General features: G+C 47.5%; 1 protein-coding gene across 2 annotated transcripts in view; it reads right to left on the bottom strand.

Moving 5' to 3' along the window:
* Positions 1–4,963: 4,963 nt before the first annotated feature.
* LOC144136410 (galactosylceramide sulfotransferase-like) overlaps positions 4,964–19,021 on the bottom strand; it is a 189,637-nt gene continuing 175,579 nt past the window's right edge. The window contains exons 4-7 of one of the 2 annotated variants that reach the window (XM_077668695.1): positions 17,406–17,533; positions 15,660–15,860; positions 14,762–15,197; positions 4,964–14,019 (exon numbers count right to left, since the gene is read on the bottom strand). In XM_077668695.1, coding sequence (XP_077524821.1) covers positions 13,462–14,019; positions 14,762–15,197; positions 15,660–15,860; positions 17,406–17,533 — 1,323 coding nt within the window. In that variant the 3' untranslated portion in view covers positions 4,964–13,461. The remainder of the gene's footprint in view (positions 14,020–14,761; positions 15,198–15,659; positions 15,861–17,405; positions 17,534–19,021) is intronic. The other variant, XM_077668696.1, reaches the window with a different exon arrangement.

Genomic DNA, 19,021 nt, shown 5'->3' with positions numbered 1-19,021 from the left:
TAGAACAGGTACGGAATTTCAGAAATATTCGCGCTTAAGTACAGCCCGATATGAATGCAGCCTCTTGCAGGAACAAGCACTTCATCCTTACGCTGCGTAAAGTTTTCTTTCATTTGCTCTGCATACCACCGCTCGAGAGTTCTAGACAAACGTGCTCACCTCTGTATACGTGGAAAGATCACCGTGACTGTTTGCGCTGTGGTTTTGTAATTTGCCGTATATGTATACGTATATTGTGTGTGGTGTTTGTCGCTTCGGAAGCAGCCTTTTCGTGCAATAAATGATTTTTCGTTGGACCTATTGCTACTTATTTTTGTTCTTAATGATAACAATGGCCTACAGACTTCCTGCTGCAAAAAGCATGCAGAAATCGCTTGAATAACCTGGGTATGCACGGTACCTTGCGACGGTCCGAGAAATGTCCGTACGTCCGCGTTCGGACGTCCGTCGGATGGGCTACACATGTTCCGCGGTCTTGAATCGGATGGTCCGACGGACGTCCGGTGGTTGACTTTGGGTAAAAAATGGGTGTTCCGACGGACATCCGAAAGTCCAAAGCGGGATAACCGTCGGACTTCCGTGGGACGTCAATGGCCGTGTGGGCACAAGCGCTGCCTTGTACGATCACCGACCATCGTGCCATCATAGTTTTTCATCGAACTTGGCGATCATCTGACAAGCCTTAACAGGCTCCTTTAAAGGTTAACTAACACTTGAAGCGGCACTTGGAGTTTCTCTGCTGTTCGGCGCTTACAAATCGAGGCGCGTCAAAAACAAAACCACGGGGCACGCAAAGCTCAGATTCGAAGCGCCATAAAAAATCGAAACTCTCCTGGCCGCCTGTGGCGCCGCCAAGCATCGGTTTTCTTTGCTTCCAACATTCAGGTTGTCTTTTGTCTGCCTTCCTTGTGTTATAAAAATGCACTATCGGTTTTAAGACAAAACTTCCTTCAATATCGAACCGCGCAACCTACCTTTGTCAGCCTCAGAGATTCGCCCGACCATGTACGACGGAAAATTCCTCCAAGGTGGCGTCTCTTGTCCTATGGCGTCACCACGCTTGTACTTGCGAGATCGGCCTGTGGCGGCGATACCTGTATTTTGGTTCTTGCTATTTTCTACCTTACAAGAGCTTTGTTTGCAGTAAGAGCGGCGTTTTTGTGATCAGGAGCTGGTATTTTATCGATACAAGCCAACTTCAATTTCTCCTCAGTGTCCCTTTAACGTTGCACCTACCATTTTGCTGTCCAAATAGCTCACTGCGTTGTCCACAATTTAAGTGGAACCCTTTTCGTTTGCCTCCATGTTTCTGCCCCATAGGTACACATGAGCACCAGTAAGATACAGTTGTTGTAGGCTTTTCTCTTCAGGGATATTGGTAAACTGCCATTCATGATCTGAGACTATCTAAATGCGCTCCACCTTTTTATTCTTCGTTATTCACTCTCATGGTCTCGATCTGCCGCCACTACCTGCCCTAAGTACACATATTTCCTTACCACTTCTAGCACCTCGCTACCAAGCGCAAAATGCAGTTCTCTTCCGAGTCCGTTGAACATTACTTTAGTTTTCTGCATACCAATTTTTAGACCTACCATTCTGCCTTGCGTGTCTAAGTCATTGATCATGATATGCAGTTCATCACCTGAGTGACCCAGCAAGGCAGTGTCGTCAACGGATCGCAGATTACAAACATATTCTCCATTAATTGTCATCACCAACAGTCCTCAATCCAGGTCCATGAATTCATAATGAAAAATAAAAACAGTTTTGAAAAGATGCCCACCAAAAAGAATGGTTAGTGCAGCCCTAAAGCACTCGTGCAACGTGTGATCCCATGCCAGGCTTTGAGGAAAAACGAAAGAAAACGCGCAGATGCAAAACATATACAGCCAGAACATGCGAAAGAAGAAACGAATTCATCGCAAAACAGTAGTCTACAAGAGTGTTCTTTGAAACGACCCCAATGGCAACCCGAAATCCATAGGAGCCAACACTGAACCGAAACAATGGCTCAGGTGCAGAGACATCGCACAGCACACGGGCGCCTTAGCGTTTTTCCTCCATAAAAACGCCAAGGCGCCCGTGTGCTGTGCGATGTCAGTGCACATTAAAGATCCCCAGGTGGTCGAAACTATTTCGGAGCCCTCCACTACGGCACCTATTTCTTCCTTTCTTCTTTCACTCAATCCTTTATCCCTTCCCTTAGGGCACAGTTCAGGTGTCCGCCTATATATGAGGCAGATACTGCGCCATTTCCTTTCCACAAAAACTAATTATTATTATTCTACCTGGTTTCTTTTTTCATTCAGACTTTTAAGAGCAGCTGGAGTCTGAGGTTATCCGGCCCAATATGTTCAATTATTGAGTCATATTCGGTTCATAATCAGATCTCCTGCTCAACAAAAGGCAAAAGTATTCCGCGATGCCGTCATTGGCACGTGACTGAGCTTTGCTTCGATTTAACGATTGTAAGCTTTGAAAACACCCTTTCACGTGATCAAATGGTCACATGTATAACAGAAAAGTGATTCAGAATCGTAGAGGACACTTTTGTACACTGATCCGCTCAGACAATCACGAGATTTCGCATGCCTTCATGTTTACAATTTTAACACACGCAGCTCAGAGCCGCCGCGGTGGCTGAGTGGTTATGGCACTCGGCTGCTGGCCGGAAAGACGCGGGTTCGATCCCGGCCACGGCGGTCGAATTTCGGTGGAGGCGAAATTCTAGAGGCCCGTGTGCTGTGCGATGTCAGTGCACGTTAAAGAACCCCAGGCGATCGAAATTTCCGGAGCCCTTCACTACGGCGTCTCTCATCGCCTGTGTCGCTTTGGGACGTTAAACCCCCATAAACCAAACCAAACCAACACGCAGCTCAGCATACAGTCTATCGGAATCAACATCCAAATATTCTCTCACTGTGCAGATTTTTTCGCCGCTTGCAGAATACTGCAGAAGGCTACTTATGACACAAAGAGGCCAACAGCTGCCTGTGTAAACTCTCTTCAATTCCTCGAACAAAGGTGTCAGTCATGGGATTGTATACAAAGACATTAAGCTTTCTCTCCTTTGTCAGCGGAAAACATTGGTTAGCATTACCAGGGTCCATGTGCCTAGACTCCTCTTTCGTACGTCAGGCATGCCGATATCATGTGCCCCGACATGTTCGGGAAATATCTTGGAACATCTTGGTAAATACATTTTCTTCCTCTAGCTCTGACCTGTTTGGGACCCTTCTGCAGATTTTTGGCCCCTGAAAAGCGGTCGCGAGATTTATTTTGGGTCCTTTAAGTTAAAAGATTTTACTGACGGGATGCGCGATTTCGAGACAGGCCATCAAAGTTGCCTTTAAGGGTATGACGCGATAGTGGTTCCTCTTGCCTACGCAGACATGAACACTGTTTTCTCTTTCACGATCACAATAATTATGTGAAAGACCACACGGCATACATACAAAGCACTACGTTAACCAAGCTGTACACACGTGCCTGCGTGACGTAGTGGCCGGTAGCATGTCTGACTCGCAACCCGAGAGTCACGAGTTCGATTCCTGTGTAGGCTACATGGGGGATGTTACTTTAGAAATACAGCGATGGCTCTGCTGCGTAGCATCTTGAGGGGCGACGCTTAATTGTAACGTGAGTCGTCGTCTGCTCCGTGTTTATATGAGGGAAAGCAGGAAGGCCAATCGGAAATCCGTCACGCTGACAGCAGCGCCAACAATGGCTTTTCTGTGACAAGGGGCGCTTGTGATGTCCTGCAAAATCGAAGATTATTAACTGCCACAAAATTCTTTGCCCGTTCGCCTGCATTTCGGGGTGATTCGTGCTTTTAAAAATCACTGTGGGTGGTTGCTGCGAGCGGATGCCTCGTGAGAACAGTAGAATTCTACTGTTCTCACGAGGCAACCGCTCACAGCATTTGCTCTGCAAGCCAATCTAGTTGTAGAGAAAGATTTAACCATCTTGATTCAAGTTTCAAACAACTAATAAATCCGCTCGAAAATAGCGTGACGCGCAGCAGACTCTTGCAAGTTGTACGAAATTTGCAGAGTGCCAAGGAAGTCAACAAGGACCGTTTTCTGCTCGAGTTCAACAAGCACAAGCAAGCACTGGGTTTAGCGTGCAAAGCAGTTGGGGCAGTGGGTGAATGAGAGCATTGTTCCGCTCTTTGCATTCAGCCCCGACTCCTGAAGCATGACCCGCGTGGTGGCCGCACCGTCGAAGCGAAAAGAGCTTACTGATACCTGCAGAACTTCAAGATCACTATAAGGCACACTCCACTACGGAGAATATTGAGCTGCTGTCAGCACCGATATCCTTCCAGCGCAGCGAAAACTTCCACTGGTCTGGTACCAAAGGACAGCAGACATGCTGTTCGTGGTGACCGCAGTCACTCGTTACTTCAGATTCTGTCTTTACTTCAAGGCTCCCAACAATGGAAGAGATGAGCGTAAAATTTGCATGAAATTTCGTAGATATGCCTGCAGAAATTTTCCTGTTGGTGTTTTGCGTTGGGAATCATTGAAATGGATGGTGGATCGTTGCCGCCGAAGGCCGTGTTCATCCCTGTTTAAATGACTGATAACTGGGTGACCCTCTCATTGACGTGGGAGGTGGAGGTCGCATCGCAGCTCCGCGGAAATGACGTAACTGCTAATACCCTGAATGGAAGCGGCCGTGATTGATACGAAGGCAATGTACAGGAACGGCTGACGGTGAGCAGCTGCGTCACCCTGTGGCTACGACGAAGAGGCTGTGCAGTAGTGCTGTTGACGAAACTGAAAGCTGCAGCGCAAGTTGCCTGAAGCATTGCCCGTCATTTTAAACATAACCTGACCTCTCTCAAATTTTCGCGTGCAGTTACCTCACCCTCTTTCCTTCATTACTGGGAATAGACAGTGTCGAACAAATGCTGCCGCGAAAAACGCAGAGACACTGCAAAGGCAGACAAACGACACTCTTCTCCAAACAATTTATTTAAACAACAGCCACTAAAAACAACTTCCCATGTCGGGGGAAAAAAAAAGGAATCACCATGCCGCAAGAACTGAGTCCTGACATCTCTGCCACACTTGTGCACTATCATCTGCAAACGACAGAACACACGCACATATACACACATTATACAGATGGTCGAGTGAATTAATTAAACTGTCGCGCTCAATATACACCAGTTGACGAGAAACCTGTCCACTTCGCCCATGCCCCCTTGTGCGTGCGAGTGCATGCCAAAACTACACTATCATAGGCGCGTGACATCAACGACAGCCTATGTCAGGTCACGGACTATACATTCCACTTCACATGTTAGCTACTTAGGTTATGAATACTAGCTACATCCAAATGGCCCTATAGATAGAACGGAAGAGAAGCGCAGACCACCAACATGTTGGAGAACACCGATGCACACTAACACAACCGCTTCTTCGCGCTTGAGCCTGCCACTTCGGCCATGACGTATTTCGCACAGCTGAGTCATAAACTTGATCGAACTGTGGAGCAGTCGCTGCGCTACAAACACACACCTTTCTCTTGCTTCTCACCTCGGCAAAAGCATAGTCCACCGTACAGTCACTGCATATCTACACACCGTACTGCGCTCGCACGAAAGCAAAGAAAGGGGTAGCTATAGTATCGAGTGGAGCTTTTTGAGCCACAGAGGCGAGACGTGCATTTATTGGTGTCCGTTGTTGGCGACTGTGGTCCTGTGCCGCCACTTGAACGTCGTGACTGTGTTCGCTTCCCACGGTTGTCATGTGCGCAAGGCAGTTAACGAGCGAGAAACTATCTTCATCGCCTTTTAGAGCCAAGAAGCGGCAAGAGTGTCGAAGGGATCCAACAGCAAGTCCCAGAAACTGCTCGGGCAAGCCGAGAATGTCTAAGGACTGTGGGGCATCCAAAGTCCGTAGATGTCCTAACAATTGCACATCCTTTGTCTTGGTTGGTTGCGTGGTCACTAATATCGGTAGCCTCGCCTGCGAAGCTGCTTTTTATTCTATAAAACAATTTGTGACAACGTGCACCGCCAGTGTGCTATATGTCTTTCTACAAAGCGGTGGACGTTTTCCTGTTTTTGTGGACCAGCGGCAAGCACATTTCCGGACCGACATGTTGGCTCAGCATATCCAAAGCAATCCGTGCCCTATGCTAAAACCGCAATACCTGCTGTTTGCAACTCTTATTACCGAATTAGTAGTTAAGGGAAGGATGGCCTTGTCAGGCAGGAAATCGCCTTTAGCCTACTCACTCAGGACAAATTGTTTTGTAAATTTTTTGTCCCGAATAAAGTATGCTACTACTACTAATGCCGTGCATTGTCTGTATTTTTTAATGAGTGAAATCCAGAAACTGAATTAATTAAACTGCAATATTCCTTTGGAAAAGCTATAAAAAGGATTTGTGCAAAATATATATAGCTTTACGGTTGCGGCGGATAACAAACTATGGCACTTTTCTCCGTTTCTGACAAGGTGGATTTGTCTCATTTTGATTTAAAAAAAACTTAATCTTACCTATACTATAATGTGGCCCTCAAAGTTTTAGCTCCTGGAGTAACGAAAGTACGAACAGAACCATGCACTAGCACTCTGATAAACGAAACATTTGACTCTATTCAGAAAGCATTCTAACAACCGGACAACGAATTAGGTTAACTCAAGGGGTAAAATGCTCATAACCATCACAAGGGGCGGACAGATTAATAAATGCACTGTGTCCTGGCAGTTCGCAAAAACGAAACTTTCCCTTCGAGCGCGCACTTTCGACAATTTTTTCAGCACGGGAAAGTCCTGACATTTTTAAGCACAGCATTATACGCCATGTCTCCGAGCTTGGCCAGCATCCTTCGTAGGAAAAGAATCACAATGTGCGACATCTGGCACCCTAATGACACTACGTTTGTACCAACACCTGTTTCTGCAAAAGAATCCAAAACGGCCCAACGTCTGACACTCTCATCTCACCACATTTGTTCCAACACCAATTTTCTTTACAAAAAGGATGACACGATGTGACACACTTACGCGAAACGGTGAAAGCACAGGTGTGCGCCAAATGTATGGAATGGAAAGAATAACTATATAAGTGGTAAGTCCCGAAACATATGAGGACAAAAAGAGTCCCAAAAATAGAGGACAAATGAACACAAAAAACAGACATGAACCTACAATTCACATGCGAGGATTAGTTTTGTTCCACTCGCTTACAATGCAAGTCGTGTCTTGTTCTGCCTTCGCAACTAAACAAAATCACAGGTTGTTTACATTGGCTACGAAATCGCTCAGATGTAACCATTTGAAAACTAAACATTTTGACAGATTTGCCTTATTATTATTATCAGGTGTAACCATTTGCGTTAGGTGGTTGCTATAAAAAAAATGTTATTGCTCTGACGACGTTTTACCACGTTCGCTTCAATAATGACAGGCCTCTGCAATGACATAACAGCAAAATCGACCACCTTTACGAGATTGGGCAACCGGTTCAGCCTAAGAAACAGAGTGCATTGTTTGTATCGCATTGGCATGTAGCGCTTGTCACTGGCTACAGGCCACTAAGCCTATCACGTGACAATGTGTCGCCGCGGTCATTCATTGCAATTCAGCCAAACACTGCAGGTAAAGCAGCCACTGTTGCTTGAAACTACTTCTAGCCCCCAACATAAAGCAATAGCATAGTTGGTGATTTCTGCGGACATATACACGTCTTCAGGCACTGCAGAGCCTTTCCTTCGGAACAGAGCCTTTTCGCAGCTCAGCAGCTCCAGATGGCTGCGGTTCAGCATACAACAACGTAACATCCGTTCCTGATATTACATTTATGGTAAAGTCCCCGAATTTGTTCGTCACTAGGCTTAATAGCCTAACATTATAAGTAGCATCGGGGGTTTTATAAAATGCGATCGCAAATAAACTAAGCCAGACTGCAACCAGCATTAAGAAATCGCAATCCCTTATTGTGATTCAGGGTTGTACCACGTAATTATGGACACAATTCAGTAGAACACCAGATGTCAAAGCATGTTTACTCCCTGCCTTACTCCCCATTGCCAAAAAAACAAACAAACTACAAGTTGCCGTTTGCTACAAGCAGCGCATACTTTCAAGCAGTGCTGAACTGAGTGTTACATCTGAGCGTAGTTTTCCTATGTGAAAAGGCGGATTTTTGTTTTTCACTTTGTATGTAGTCTTTTGCAACGAATACAAGTGGTACGTTTGCCGGCGCTCTCCTTGGCTCGCATATCCAAAAGCTGTCCGGAGGTACAGTGTTCTTGCATCTTTTTTGTAACAGCGTGGCTGACTCCAGCAGCAACAGCTCCAGTGCAACAGGAACTGTACACAAAACCTGCCCTGACGATCAAAGATTTGCCAACACTGTTTAAAGTTCTTCACACTGGCTGTGTAAATTGTGCAGACTGTTCAGCAGTCGACCAGTGAGCACAGCATGCCCTTTCTTTCCTATACTTGTTCTTGTGGTTCTGGTGTCACCATAACAGACAGCTACTGGCAGATAAAATGAAAGAAATGCACGATAACAATGTTCTCATCAGGCGCAAAAACTTGATATCTAATTGGATAGGTGAAATCCTTTCTAGTGAACTACAAAGAAGTGACACGATAATCCCCTATGCAAAATAAAGCAAAAAGAAACAAAGCTTGCTGCGGCCATTAGGATACGCAACTAAGGTTGAAAAACGCAAAGCGTAACTGCCAGCTTCATGTTGGTATCTAATTGCTACCTCCTTATGAACACAGTTAAACGGGAACAAAGATATAACTGCCACATACAGTGCTGATCTATGCGGAGTACGGTGAACACCAAGTCTGAGGAGTACTTCATGTGAATCTGCTAGAGCTTACCTATATGGTGCACGTACACTACACGAGAGCTGGCAGTGAGGGATAATGAACACAAAACACGACACCATAAACAAGACCGGTGAAATCTTGACTAAGGAATTGAGAAAAGGCGCATATGTACATATATTAGCTACTAATGGAAGTCCTTTTGCTTCAGCGATCGCATTGATGCATGTATCGCATCATGGCGAAATGAGTATAATGGCTCGAAACATGAAGGTTCTTCCCCAAATGGCTCCCTTGTCCTGAATGCATTTTTCGATCACTGTGTTTAGAAATTCAAAATATATGCAATTAACAACATCAGTCATGTGTCACTTCAGTTGTACACCCCTGAGGAAAGCTCATGGAAAAATTTTTTCACATAACTGTTAACAGTCAACACTTATTGATAATCCTTTGGAGAGCGGAAGCAGCGAAATACTACGCACATTCGTGTAAGGGACGCTCCCCTAACCCGACAGGCAAGGAAAAAAGAATTGGCCGATGACTGCGATACTTGGCAATGCGAACTTTGAGCACAGTTATGGGGTATTTGAACCATTGGTGATCGCTCGACTGAACACGCAGTGTGGAAGCGTGGCAGCGCTTGGTTTCTGCTTCTGCGGCATGTCCCTGCTCGGCCGGAGCGTTTCACAGAAGCCGTCTCGCCATACCCCGCGTAGAGCGTTTCACAGAAGCCGTCTCGCCGTACCCCGCGTAGCCTCCTCCTCCGCATTCCCTCTTATGCTCCTGCTCTACCCTCCTCCTTCACTTTCCTCCTCGCGCTCTCTTTGCAATCGCCATACTTGCATTTACCGCAGCGAGCTTCGCTTGCTATCTTTCACTAGTGATGCCACAAATTAGCCAACATACGTTGGGACCAGTATCTCCCCCCATGAATAACCCATGGTACCAACCACCATCACCACCGCCACCACCATCTTTCACCCTCAGTTGTGATCGTTCATCTATCGGTTACCAGGCTGACGGCGACACCGCTCAACCCAGGAACTGGCGCTTGAGAGATGTGCTCTAAAGATAGATATCTTGCCGAGAGTAACTGCGTTTCACGTCTGTGGGATCTTCCCACGCTACTGTTTCACAGAAGACTACCAGACGGCGATACCTGCCTGCGATACACAGTCAAACTGGTCCAACCTGCCAACGATGCGTCATTTATAATTTCACGGCTCAAAATAGAGGAGCAGACTAAGCTGATGAGAGTGGGCGACTAGTGCTTCATAAGGGTGGTGAAGCTGAGAGATGGCATACCGAAAGCTGCGTGCTATCAATAAGAAGCTATGTCTTCGGCTGAATCATGTTGCCCGTGACATCACGTGCAGCCCATTTATACTAAGCAGAGCAGTTTGTTGCCACTTCCACCATTCTCCTCGCCTTTTACACCTTCTATTTTATCTCTCTTACACATCTGTGATTTATGTAGGGCGCTCACGTAATTGTCCTACTTGTGGTCGTTCCGTTTGCGCTATACCTAGAAGCCCAGGACACAAAGGCTATGCCATTACATGGGCGTCCGGAAGGAGGGGCAAGGGAAGGCGGCTTCCCCCCCTGGAATTTCGGATATTTTTTATGCACTACCACATATAGTGCCGTTTTGGTGCTAACCTAGCTACTGCCTCCCCCATCCCCTCCTGCAAAAAGTTCTGCGGGCGTCCTTGTGCCATTATGCTGCAGCACCTCTGCGCTGTTTAACTCGCCTTATGTGCTGGCGTGCTAGGCAAAACCAAGAGCGTAGGAGTAATAGCGCGCCGCTAGCGTGATTCGTTGGGAAGCCGCAGCAAAAGGTTTTCTGAGACTAGCCACTGCTTATCCTTAATGTCCAATTTTACTGCCAACTTTCTACCAACACAATGAATTATGGTATGAATGATTTCTGCAACGGTTAGGACAACGAAGTGATCAGGAAAGAAGGCTAGGTGAGAGCTGCCTTGTAGGAACGGGCGTGGGGCACATCAACACGCACTGAGCGCAGTTCCAAATCAACGGCCACCAAACAATCATTGCGTCCCGCCCAATGCAAGGTCTTGCCATTACACTTATGTCTGCACCTTAATGCCTTCTCGGAATAACTTGGGGTGACGTGACATCTTATTCTGGACGGTTCCTGTTGTTTGTCGTACCTAGCAAGGCTCCAGAACTGTAATAAATTCTCTCTGTGAGGGATTATACAGGCCCACGCTAATTCGTCACAAAATTCGTGTAGCCACATAAACGGGGGACGCATAACACGAGGTTTTCTGCAGTCAGAAAAATTTAATGGAAAAATGCTGGTTCGTTAAGGACCACACCCCTTCCAAATCGAAAAAAAAGTGCACCCTTTACACGGGTGTGTATGGTAAGAAGACACTGGCATAACAGTACTCTGTTACTATTATCTGTGGAATATTACGAGGTACCTGCCAAAGAAAATGTGCGATACTAAATGACATTTGTCAGTTTGACTGCTATCATAAATGGGTAAGGTATGAGCGAAACGATTGTGCTACCATAGAGAGCTACTGTGGAGTTTTCAGGCTAGGCTACTCCTGTACAAAACACACACACAGAATATATACAACACTTGGTACAATGAACAAAGAAACTGCTAGGCTTAACAAAAGCTGTCCTACCACAATTTAGACTGTTAGGCAAGGAAACTGTTGTGATCACATTTGCCACGGACTAAATGGTTCGGTAACATATGAAGCGATTCCTTTATTTCAGACAACCCAACTAAGGTTCCTTGTGAAAGCATTGCATGTCATTGTGATAAGTGAGCAGCAGCTTTCTATCATCAATGTCAGCCTGATGTAGTTGGACTTGTGACAGCATATCATCTCGAATTGAGATCAAAAGGGCTACACAAGACAGCATGACAAGTTTTTGTTCCAACTCTCCTACACCTTTGCACAGATCACATTGAAAAGAAAAAAAAAAGGTGCATGAAGGGACTTCCAGGTTTGTCCACAGGATTCTTTACACAAGTTTCATAAAAGGAGCCAATCAAGGCAAGTCAGCAGCAATATCCAAACTTAATATAATCACTGCAGTAATTGACTAAGCTCAGTTGCACTGCTTTCTAAAGCTATACTCCCAAGCGAATGAGTTAAAAAAAAACTGAGAAAGCCGAGTAACAGACATCAGGCACTCGAAACAGAGCGAAATGGGGTTTTAAAAGCTGCCACATGCATATTTCACATGCATATATGCCACATGCATACTATTTCATCAATTAAGGCTGGAAAACATTAAGCAAGGTGTCGCTTCATGACTGAACAAGCGATAAGTTTTACGGCAACAAATATTGACCTAAAAAGTCGAAGAATGCCAGCAATACTGATAATATAAACAAGTAATTGAAAGCTTGAAAACCTAGTAACACAAAATGTGTAACAATTTTAAACAGGAATGAAATAAAGACTGCAAAAAGCTGTTCATAAGCACAACATGCTCCTTCATGTCGTCCGCAAAAATGAGTTCAGTAGTTCTTTTTAAACATAAATTTCACGCCTCAATGTCAGACTTGCTGAGAACACTCTTTGCTCCTTTATATCTAGTTACGCTGCAACAAAAGTGGCTCACACAACACAAGGCAAGCTTACATACAGACAGTGAACAGTACCTTGGTCCAGGATGATAGGCAGACACATCCTTTAAAAGGTATTCGCAGAACCTAAGGTGTGGCCTTACATAATGACATTCAGTTGCGGAGTGGCACAAAACAAGTTATAGTACCTGTATTCTTCACATTTACACTTCTGCACCTCTTTGAGACCACATTCATAACACAGATATGCCAGGACTGACTCATTGACTAACAAACTGTAGCATAGCCCAATTTAAGTGACAGCCCATGGTGAGGTTATGCCTGAGCATCACACCACTGAATACCTCACACTCCTATACACACACACACATGCACACAGAGATGCTAGTAATACACATGTCCTAAACAATGTGGTCCTCAAAAATTGCAAGATACACAAACATCCTATACATACAACTGTTCAGCATCCTTGATGAGCAGACCATGTCTTTCACGCCATTTGCCAAACAGAAACATCCTCAGTGGTGAGCTATATCACGGCGGACTGCCAATGTGAAGGCTTTCAAAACCCCTGATTATCACAGGCACAGCACAAGCAAAAAAGTTTGAAATGCAGAGCAGGAAGAGACACCTCCAGGCTCACGGAACACTTGCTGGACTTCATCCAAGAGCATGTGAAGGCTTGTGGTGCTCCTGTTTCATGGAATGCTGCACAACTGCACACCTCTGACCTCTCTTTCAGGGTTGTTTGTTCAGAGGTTCCTATTATGACCAGTTTCCAAAACGGGGCTTTGCAGCTAAGGTGGGCCACTGGTTCCGCACACGTTATCTCCTTCAGTCACAGACTACTTTCCCCGCACTTGACTTGAACACTCGGCCAAAGAAGGCCTGGCCACGACCTGCATTGGAATAGCGCATCATCTCTGCTTGAATGTGGAATCCTTCGCAGACTCGCACTCCGGGCAGGTTTTGGCCATTTGGCCAGGGGACTGGAAGCCCATTTCCTGACAGTGGCGGTACTGGTCTTTGTTCTTCGGAGCCGTTCGCCAGGCTCTCCGCTGTCTCCTTTCAGCCCTTGGCAATTCGCCGCCGCGCCCTCTGCCGGGCACTGGCAGCTCTCCTGAGCAGCTGGCCTCGCGTGCTGGCCACTTCCGTCTCCTCCGGCGGCGGGGCGCCGGCGGACCACGGCAGTGTCCACCAGTGGCTGCGCGCCAGGAGCCTCTCCTTGCGGCGCAGCCTCTCGGTGTAAGGCAGCTCGGCGCGGGCCATGTCCAGGCAGAGCCGGTTGTTGACGCCCGACCGCAGCACGATGCTGTAGACATCGTCGCTGTACTCGCGCGTCTCATAGGCCACGGTGCGTCCTGAGTCGAGCTTCTCGACGCAGTGCTCGTACAGCAGGCTCTTCCATAGCTGCAGCCCGTCCACTTCCTGGCGCATGCGCTTGCGGCCGTATTCGTCGATCAGGCGCTCCATTTTTTTCCGGAAGTGCCGGTACAGGCGGCCATCGCCCGCGTTGTACCGCTCCATCTCGCGCCGCAGGTTGGCAGAGTCCTTGTCCCCGCTGCCCCCACCGCTACTGGCGCCCGCCTTCTGCATGCGCTGGTTGTGCTCGAAGTACACCACGTCCTGGGGAGACAAACCAAAGAAACAGAAATGCACACTTTGTTTCGGTTTACCCACGTCGAGCGTCGAAATGAGGAAAGAAGAATACATGATCGGGGCAGCTTTAATAATGTACTCTTGCTTTAGTTCACAAACAGAGGTCACTGAAACTATAATCTAACAACAACAACAAAAAAAATATTTTCACGTTAGCAGGAGCATTCATATGACACCCCGTGTAAAATATGTTCCGAAAACTTAAGTTTGGAGACGAAAAAAAAATGTGAGAGCAGGCACCTTGAAGTGAGACTAGTTTCTTGACACACTAGCTATATTTAGGCAACCAAAACAATCTCTTTCACAGAAAATCACTTTCAGTATTACTACTTACTGCATTTGAGGAATAAGCACAACCTCTCTGACTATACAGCTGCTGATTAAAGGTTTTTAAGCAATATCTGTGTCCTACAGCGAATCTTTTTCGTCGATACTGATCACTTGCCGTCAATACAGGTTCAAATATCGAAAGGGCCAGTGTCGCCTCGAAGGCCCACCTTTACAGCTTCAGAAAAGCCAGGTGACCGATGACAGCACAGCAAAGCGAATTAAGATTCCAGAAGAGGGAAAATACGGGCTGGTTGGTACATGTTTAACGAATTGGAAAAAACAGCGCAATCAAAGACGAGACACAAGAGAAGCACAAAACACCGGCGAATTAAGATGCGCACACATGCACCCACACGCAGATACACAGCGACCAACGCACCTGGGTGTCCCAGCACAGCAAGTCTCGGAGCAGGATGAGTGACTCGTCGAAAAGTTCAGCGATGAGGACCAAGTGGAAGCTGTCTTCGATGTGCTGAATAAACGCGTCTACCTCGGAGTCGTTGGTCTGACCCGTAGTGTCCATTCCCAGATCGAAGAGCATCTGGTTGCGGCCGAATCTCGCTGCATACCGATGAGAGTCTAGCCAGCGTTGCTTGGTGTCACTCTTGAGAAAGGCCTCTAGCGAGACGCCCGTGTGGTTCTCCAGGTGGTAGTACAGGTACAGCGATTCGAACAAGTGCGCCGGGTCCCGCAGGATGGTAATGAACACCGTGTCAGGGGGCATGAGGTGGCGTAAGTCATCGCTGCCGAAGCGTACGTGATGACAGAAGATGTTGAAGCCCCATGGAGGAATCATGTCCGCTGGGATCATAGACCTGCAAACACGGGACAAGAAGACAAACCAGATATATTCTTGCGCGCTCCATGAATGAATTAGCAGAGTTAGGACGAATCAAGAACCTTGTTTCGGCAGCACAACGATTCAGCATAGGGAACACCAGAAGGAAGCACTGCTCGCCTCTGCAAGCTAAGTTCTGTTGAAGCCTAAGCCTTCCATTTGCTCGCTCCTACCTCAAGTCGCTGATGTAGGTCCAGGGCCTGGTGCCAGATTGCTGATAAGGAGTTGCGCAATTGCAACTCGTTCACTCTGGCATAACATTATCCCATGTTGGGAGCTAGCCCTCGTTGCATCCAGCGAAGGCTGCAGAGTCTCCTAATTTCCGCACATGCGCTCTACCGGGTGACCATGCCGTGCCGAGACCAGATCCGCGATCTGCTCCAACAGTCCAGTTTCACTGCGTCCCCAATGGCCGTACAGTGAGTGAGCATATACTCACATGGAGAAGGGCTTCGGGTGGCCGAAATAGTTTCCTTCCCTTGGCAGGGCGAATGAGAGATTGCGCCTGTCGCCAAAGCGCATGAGCACGTTCTGCACCGTGGAGCCGGCGCACTTGTGCGTCTTGAGCAGGAACACGTTCAGCGCAGGCCGGCAGCAGCCGCGGCACTCGTTCGAAAAGCGGGTCCGGTTGGCGAGGAACCTGCACATTGGCGCCACGGACGCGGCGGAGCATTGTCGCTGTAGCGAGGCGCATGCGAAGTGCGTGTGCGCAGATGGTCCCAACAGTCCAGGAACGGGCGCACATAAAAAATTGCGCAGACGCAGTTAGGATACCGCATATGAGGAGCAAAGAAACGCACCCCATGCTATGTTAAGACTCGGTCTAAACAGCACAGTGTTATGGGACAGATACACTAGTAGATTCAGTGCGCTTCTGCAGTTTAATAAATTATACAAGTAATTCATTTCAATAAGTTAATTAAGCAGCAGTAGAGCTAGCACGACTACCACAGGCGTCGAGTATTCAGTGTAGTTTTCACGTTTCCTTCGTGTGCTCAAAGTGCTGAACTGAATTTCAGTGTACAGAAACGTACACATGCAAACCCTGACAAACACAATGTGCCGCTTCGTACATTATGCGACATTTGGAAATATTTCGTTTGCTGGAGTTTTGTACAGGCCACTTTGAGCAGTGAGTCTAACAATGACTTTGTTTAATTATATTCGTGTAGTTCGTTGAGTGGGAACCTCACTGGTGGCGCGGAACACCAAAGCCAAAGGACAAAAGTAGGAAGGGGTAACAAAGACAATTCGAACACAACGTCCACAACGTCTATATCAATGGTATGGTATACACAATGTCTACACAGATGGGAAACAGGTACAGGGTTGTCCACTTATAAGGCGAACACAGGAGCGCATGATGATATTAAATCACAGCTCTGCAGAGCGTCTCATGATAGTGATGTCCACAGTTTTGAGCAGCTGCCAGAAGCGTGGAAATCATGGCAGCTTCCTGCACTGCCTGCGCCTGCTCGTTAATTAGCAGGTGTCCAACATATGGCGCGTATGTGTTCACCTCAGAAGTGGACGATCCTGCAGACTATAGAAGGTCCAACAATCACACTCCAGAAGGTAGTCTTGCACATGCAGTCTTTGCCATGCATTGTCCCAACAGCATGCAACACAGAGACCACGGTTTTAGTAATAACAAAACAGGCAACAAGAAGACCCATCGCCAATGAAGCGAGATTTTCCTTGTGTGTTGGTCATTGTCGTGATCGGTGAGCTTTCGTTAATGCACACCCGTTCATCAACACACATCGAAAATGCTTTTGTATATCCTTTGCAAATCAGAAGCCCCAAAGAGCTTATATGTGTGTACTGCAATTTGCTCTAATTTATACATGACAAATACATGAATCAAGGCGAATGAACTCATCCCTGAGAAAAAAGAAAAACGTTGCACTTTTGCCGATTTCTAGTGGCTAACTACGGCCCCTAGACTTTCCTGGCGAAGGAAAATCGCTTCCGAATTGGCCACTGGGCCAGGCACAAGATGGCAGCACCGTAGTTAGCGCTCACGCCAGCCAATCAAAATCCGGCACCACGATGCCAAATCTAGTCTGCAACATGCAGCCTCTGAAAGAGGGGCAGTAGGTACACCGAATTCATGCTGTTCACACCACATTGCCAGGGTGAGGACAAGGAACAGCGGGGTCTCTGTCTTTAGCATGGCACGGACCTCTTGTACCAGACCGCCCTTGTGGCGAGGCTGTACTGCTGAACGCCGTACATGTGCAGGGAGACGAGCATCAGCAGCAGGATCACGAACACGGCCCACTTGCGAAGGTCCCATTTCCGCAGGCTGTTCTGCAAGGCGAAAGGAGAAGAGAGGATACAGGGTCAGATTAAGCTCGTACTCATGATATAAAAAGCATCTATAAGCTACATGCTTAGTAGAGGGTTTCGAAACAACTGCGGCCACTTGCTGTTGAGTGTTTCGACGCATTAGCGGCCAGGAATCAATGCCACAGTCTCTGAGCCACTCTACAACGGGCGCATATCGTAAATGTGGTGAGAAACAAGCGCAAGAAATTCTGCTTCCAATGTCAACGGCCTCGAGCAAAGCAGTCGTCTTGGCTGCTATGTTTAGCACATCTGTGCATGATTTACAGGGCCCAATCATTTCACAGGGTGGAAACTGGCGGGTTGTTCCATCCATGATCTGGCGAAGCAATTCAATGGTTCTTTGAAAGCGTTCTTCGGAAATGTTCTTGAGACAGAAGCTCCTTCAAGTTCGATTATATGACCACGTGATGTGATATCGGCACTCGCTAAGCTCTACATTACACTGCTGCTAAAACTAGTCAAGGGAAGGCGGGAACGGGAGCAAAGTCTCTGTTCAGGCACACGAAAGGAATGCGCAAAAAGATGAGAACCACGATGGCCGTACATCGCTGTGTCGTAACTATTCCGCAGTACACTGCTACGGATAGTGATGCGATTAACGTTTCATAGCGGCTCCTGGCCCGCACGCAGTACGCGAGGGCATGGGGCGCGGCGATCGCTTTCCCATGGCGGCACGAACGTTCCGCGTCCATGACAATAAGATGCCCCGGCTCATTTCCCGATGCGCTCTCCCGGGATAAGCCTAGCAAGGAGTAGGTCGACCGACGTCGAGCACTAGCTCGTCGGCGAAATACTTGGAATGAACAAGGCGCAGGGAAGATGGGGGAGGAGGGAGGAAGGGGATGGTAGGGAGAATGCATCCCGAGGCTGTTGTGCGGACGGGTCAGGCCAAGAAGAACCCACCGTCCGTTGTAGCCGCAATCAAATCAAGCAGAAAGCAGGAGTGACCTGCGCTGGGAGGCGGCTCGTTTGCCGGAACGACCCCGCCGAAGCTGCGGGTCAAACGCATGCGAGGCTGCCTCGGGCGAAATGCGATTCCGCCGCGCTCTGCTTAGAGGCTTCGCCCACGCCAAGGATGTTCCTGCCCGAGATGCCGGCCCGCCGCGCGTCACACTGGAGCCCACGCGAGTTTATTTGCGCCGAGTGCGAGATACGGCACATCGACTCGTTACGAAGGCACGACTCGATGGGCGAGAATATATGCATGCAGGGGAAGGACGCGAAGAACGCGTAGAATGATGTGCAACGCGCATTAAAGGAGCCGTAGTCAGCCGATAATGCGAGCAGCATTTGCCACGACCCGCACGCGTATTTAAGTTAGAGCATTATTTGAAGGTGGCTTTGCTTACGTTTCTCGGATTATTATACCCTGCAATGCCCAGGCAATGAAAATGTAGAATAAAAATTCTAGACTCTCGGCAATCGGTCGTTACTACTCCCTATACTAAT

The sequence above is a fragment of the Amblyomma americanum genome, chromosome 6 (assembly GCF_052857255.1).
Source record: "Amblyomma americanum isolate KBUSLIRL-KWMA chromosome 6, ASM5285725v1, whole genome shotgun sequence".
NCBI classification, from domain to species: domain Eukaryota; kingdom Metazoa; phylum Arthropoda; class Arachnida; order Ixodida; family Ixodidae; genus Amblyomma; species Amblyomma americanum.
Note: the sequence above shows the minus strand (reverse complement) of the source record. Positions and strands in the feature narration are given on the sequence as shown.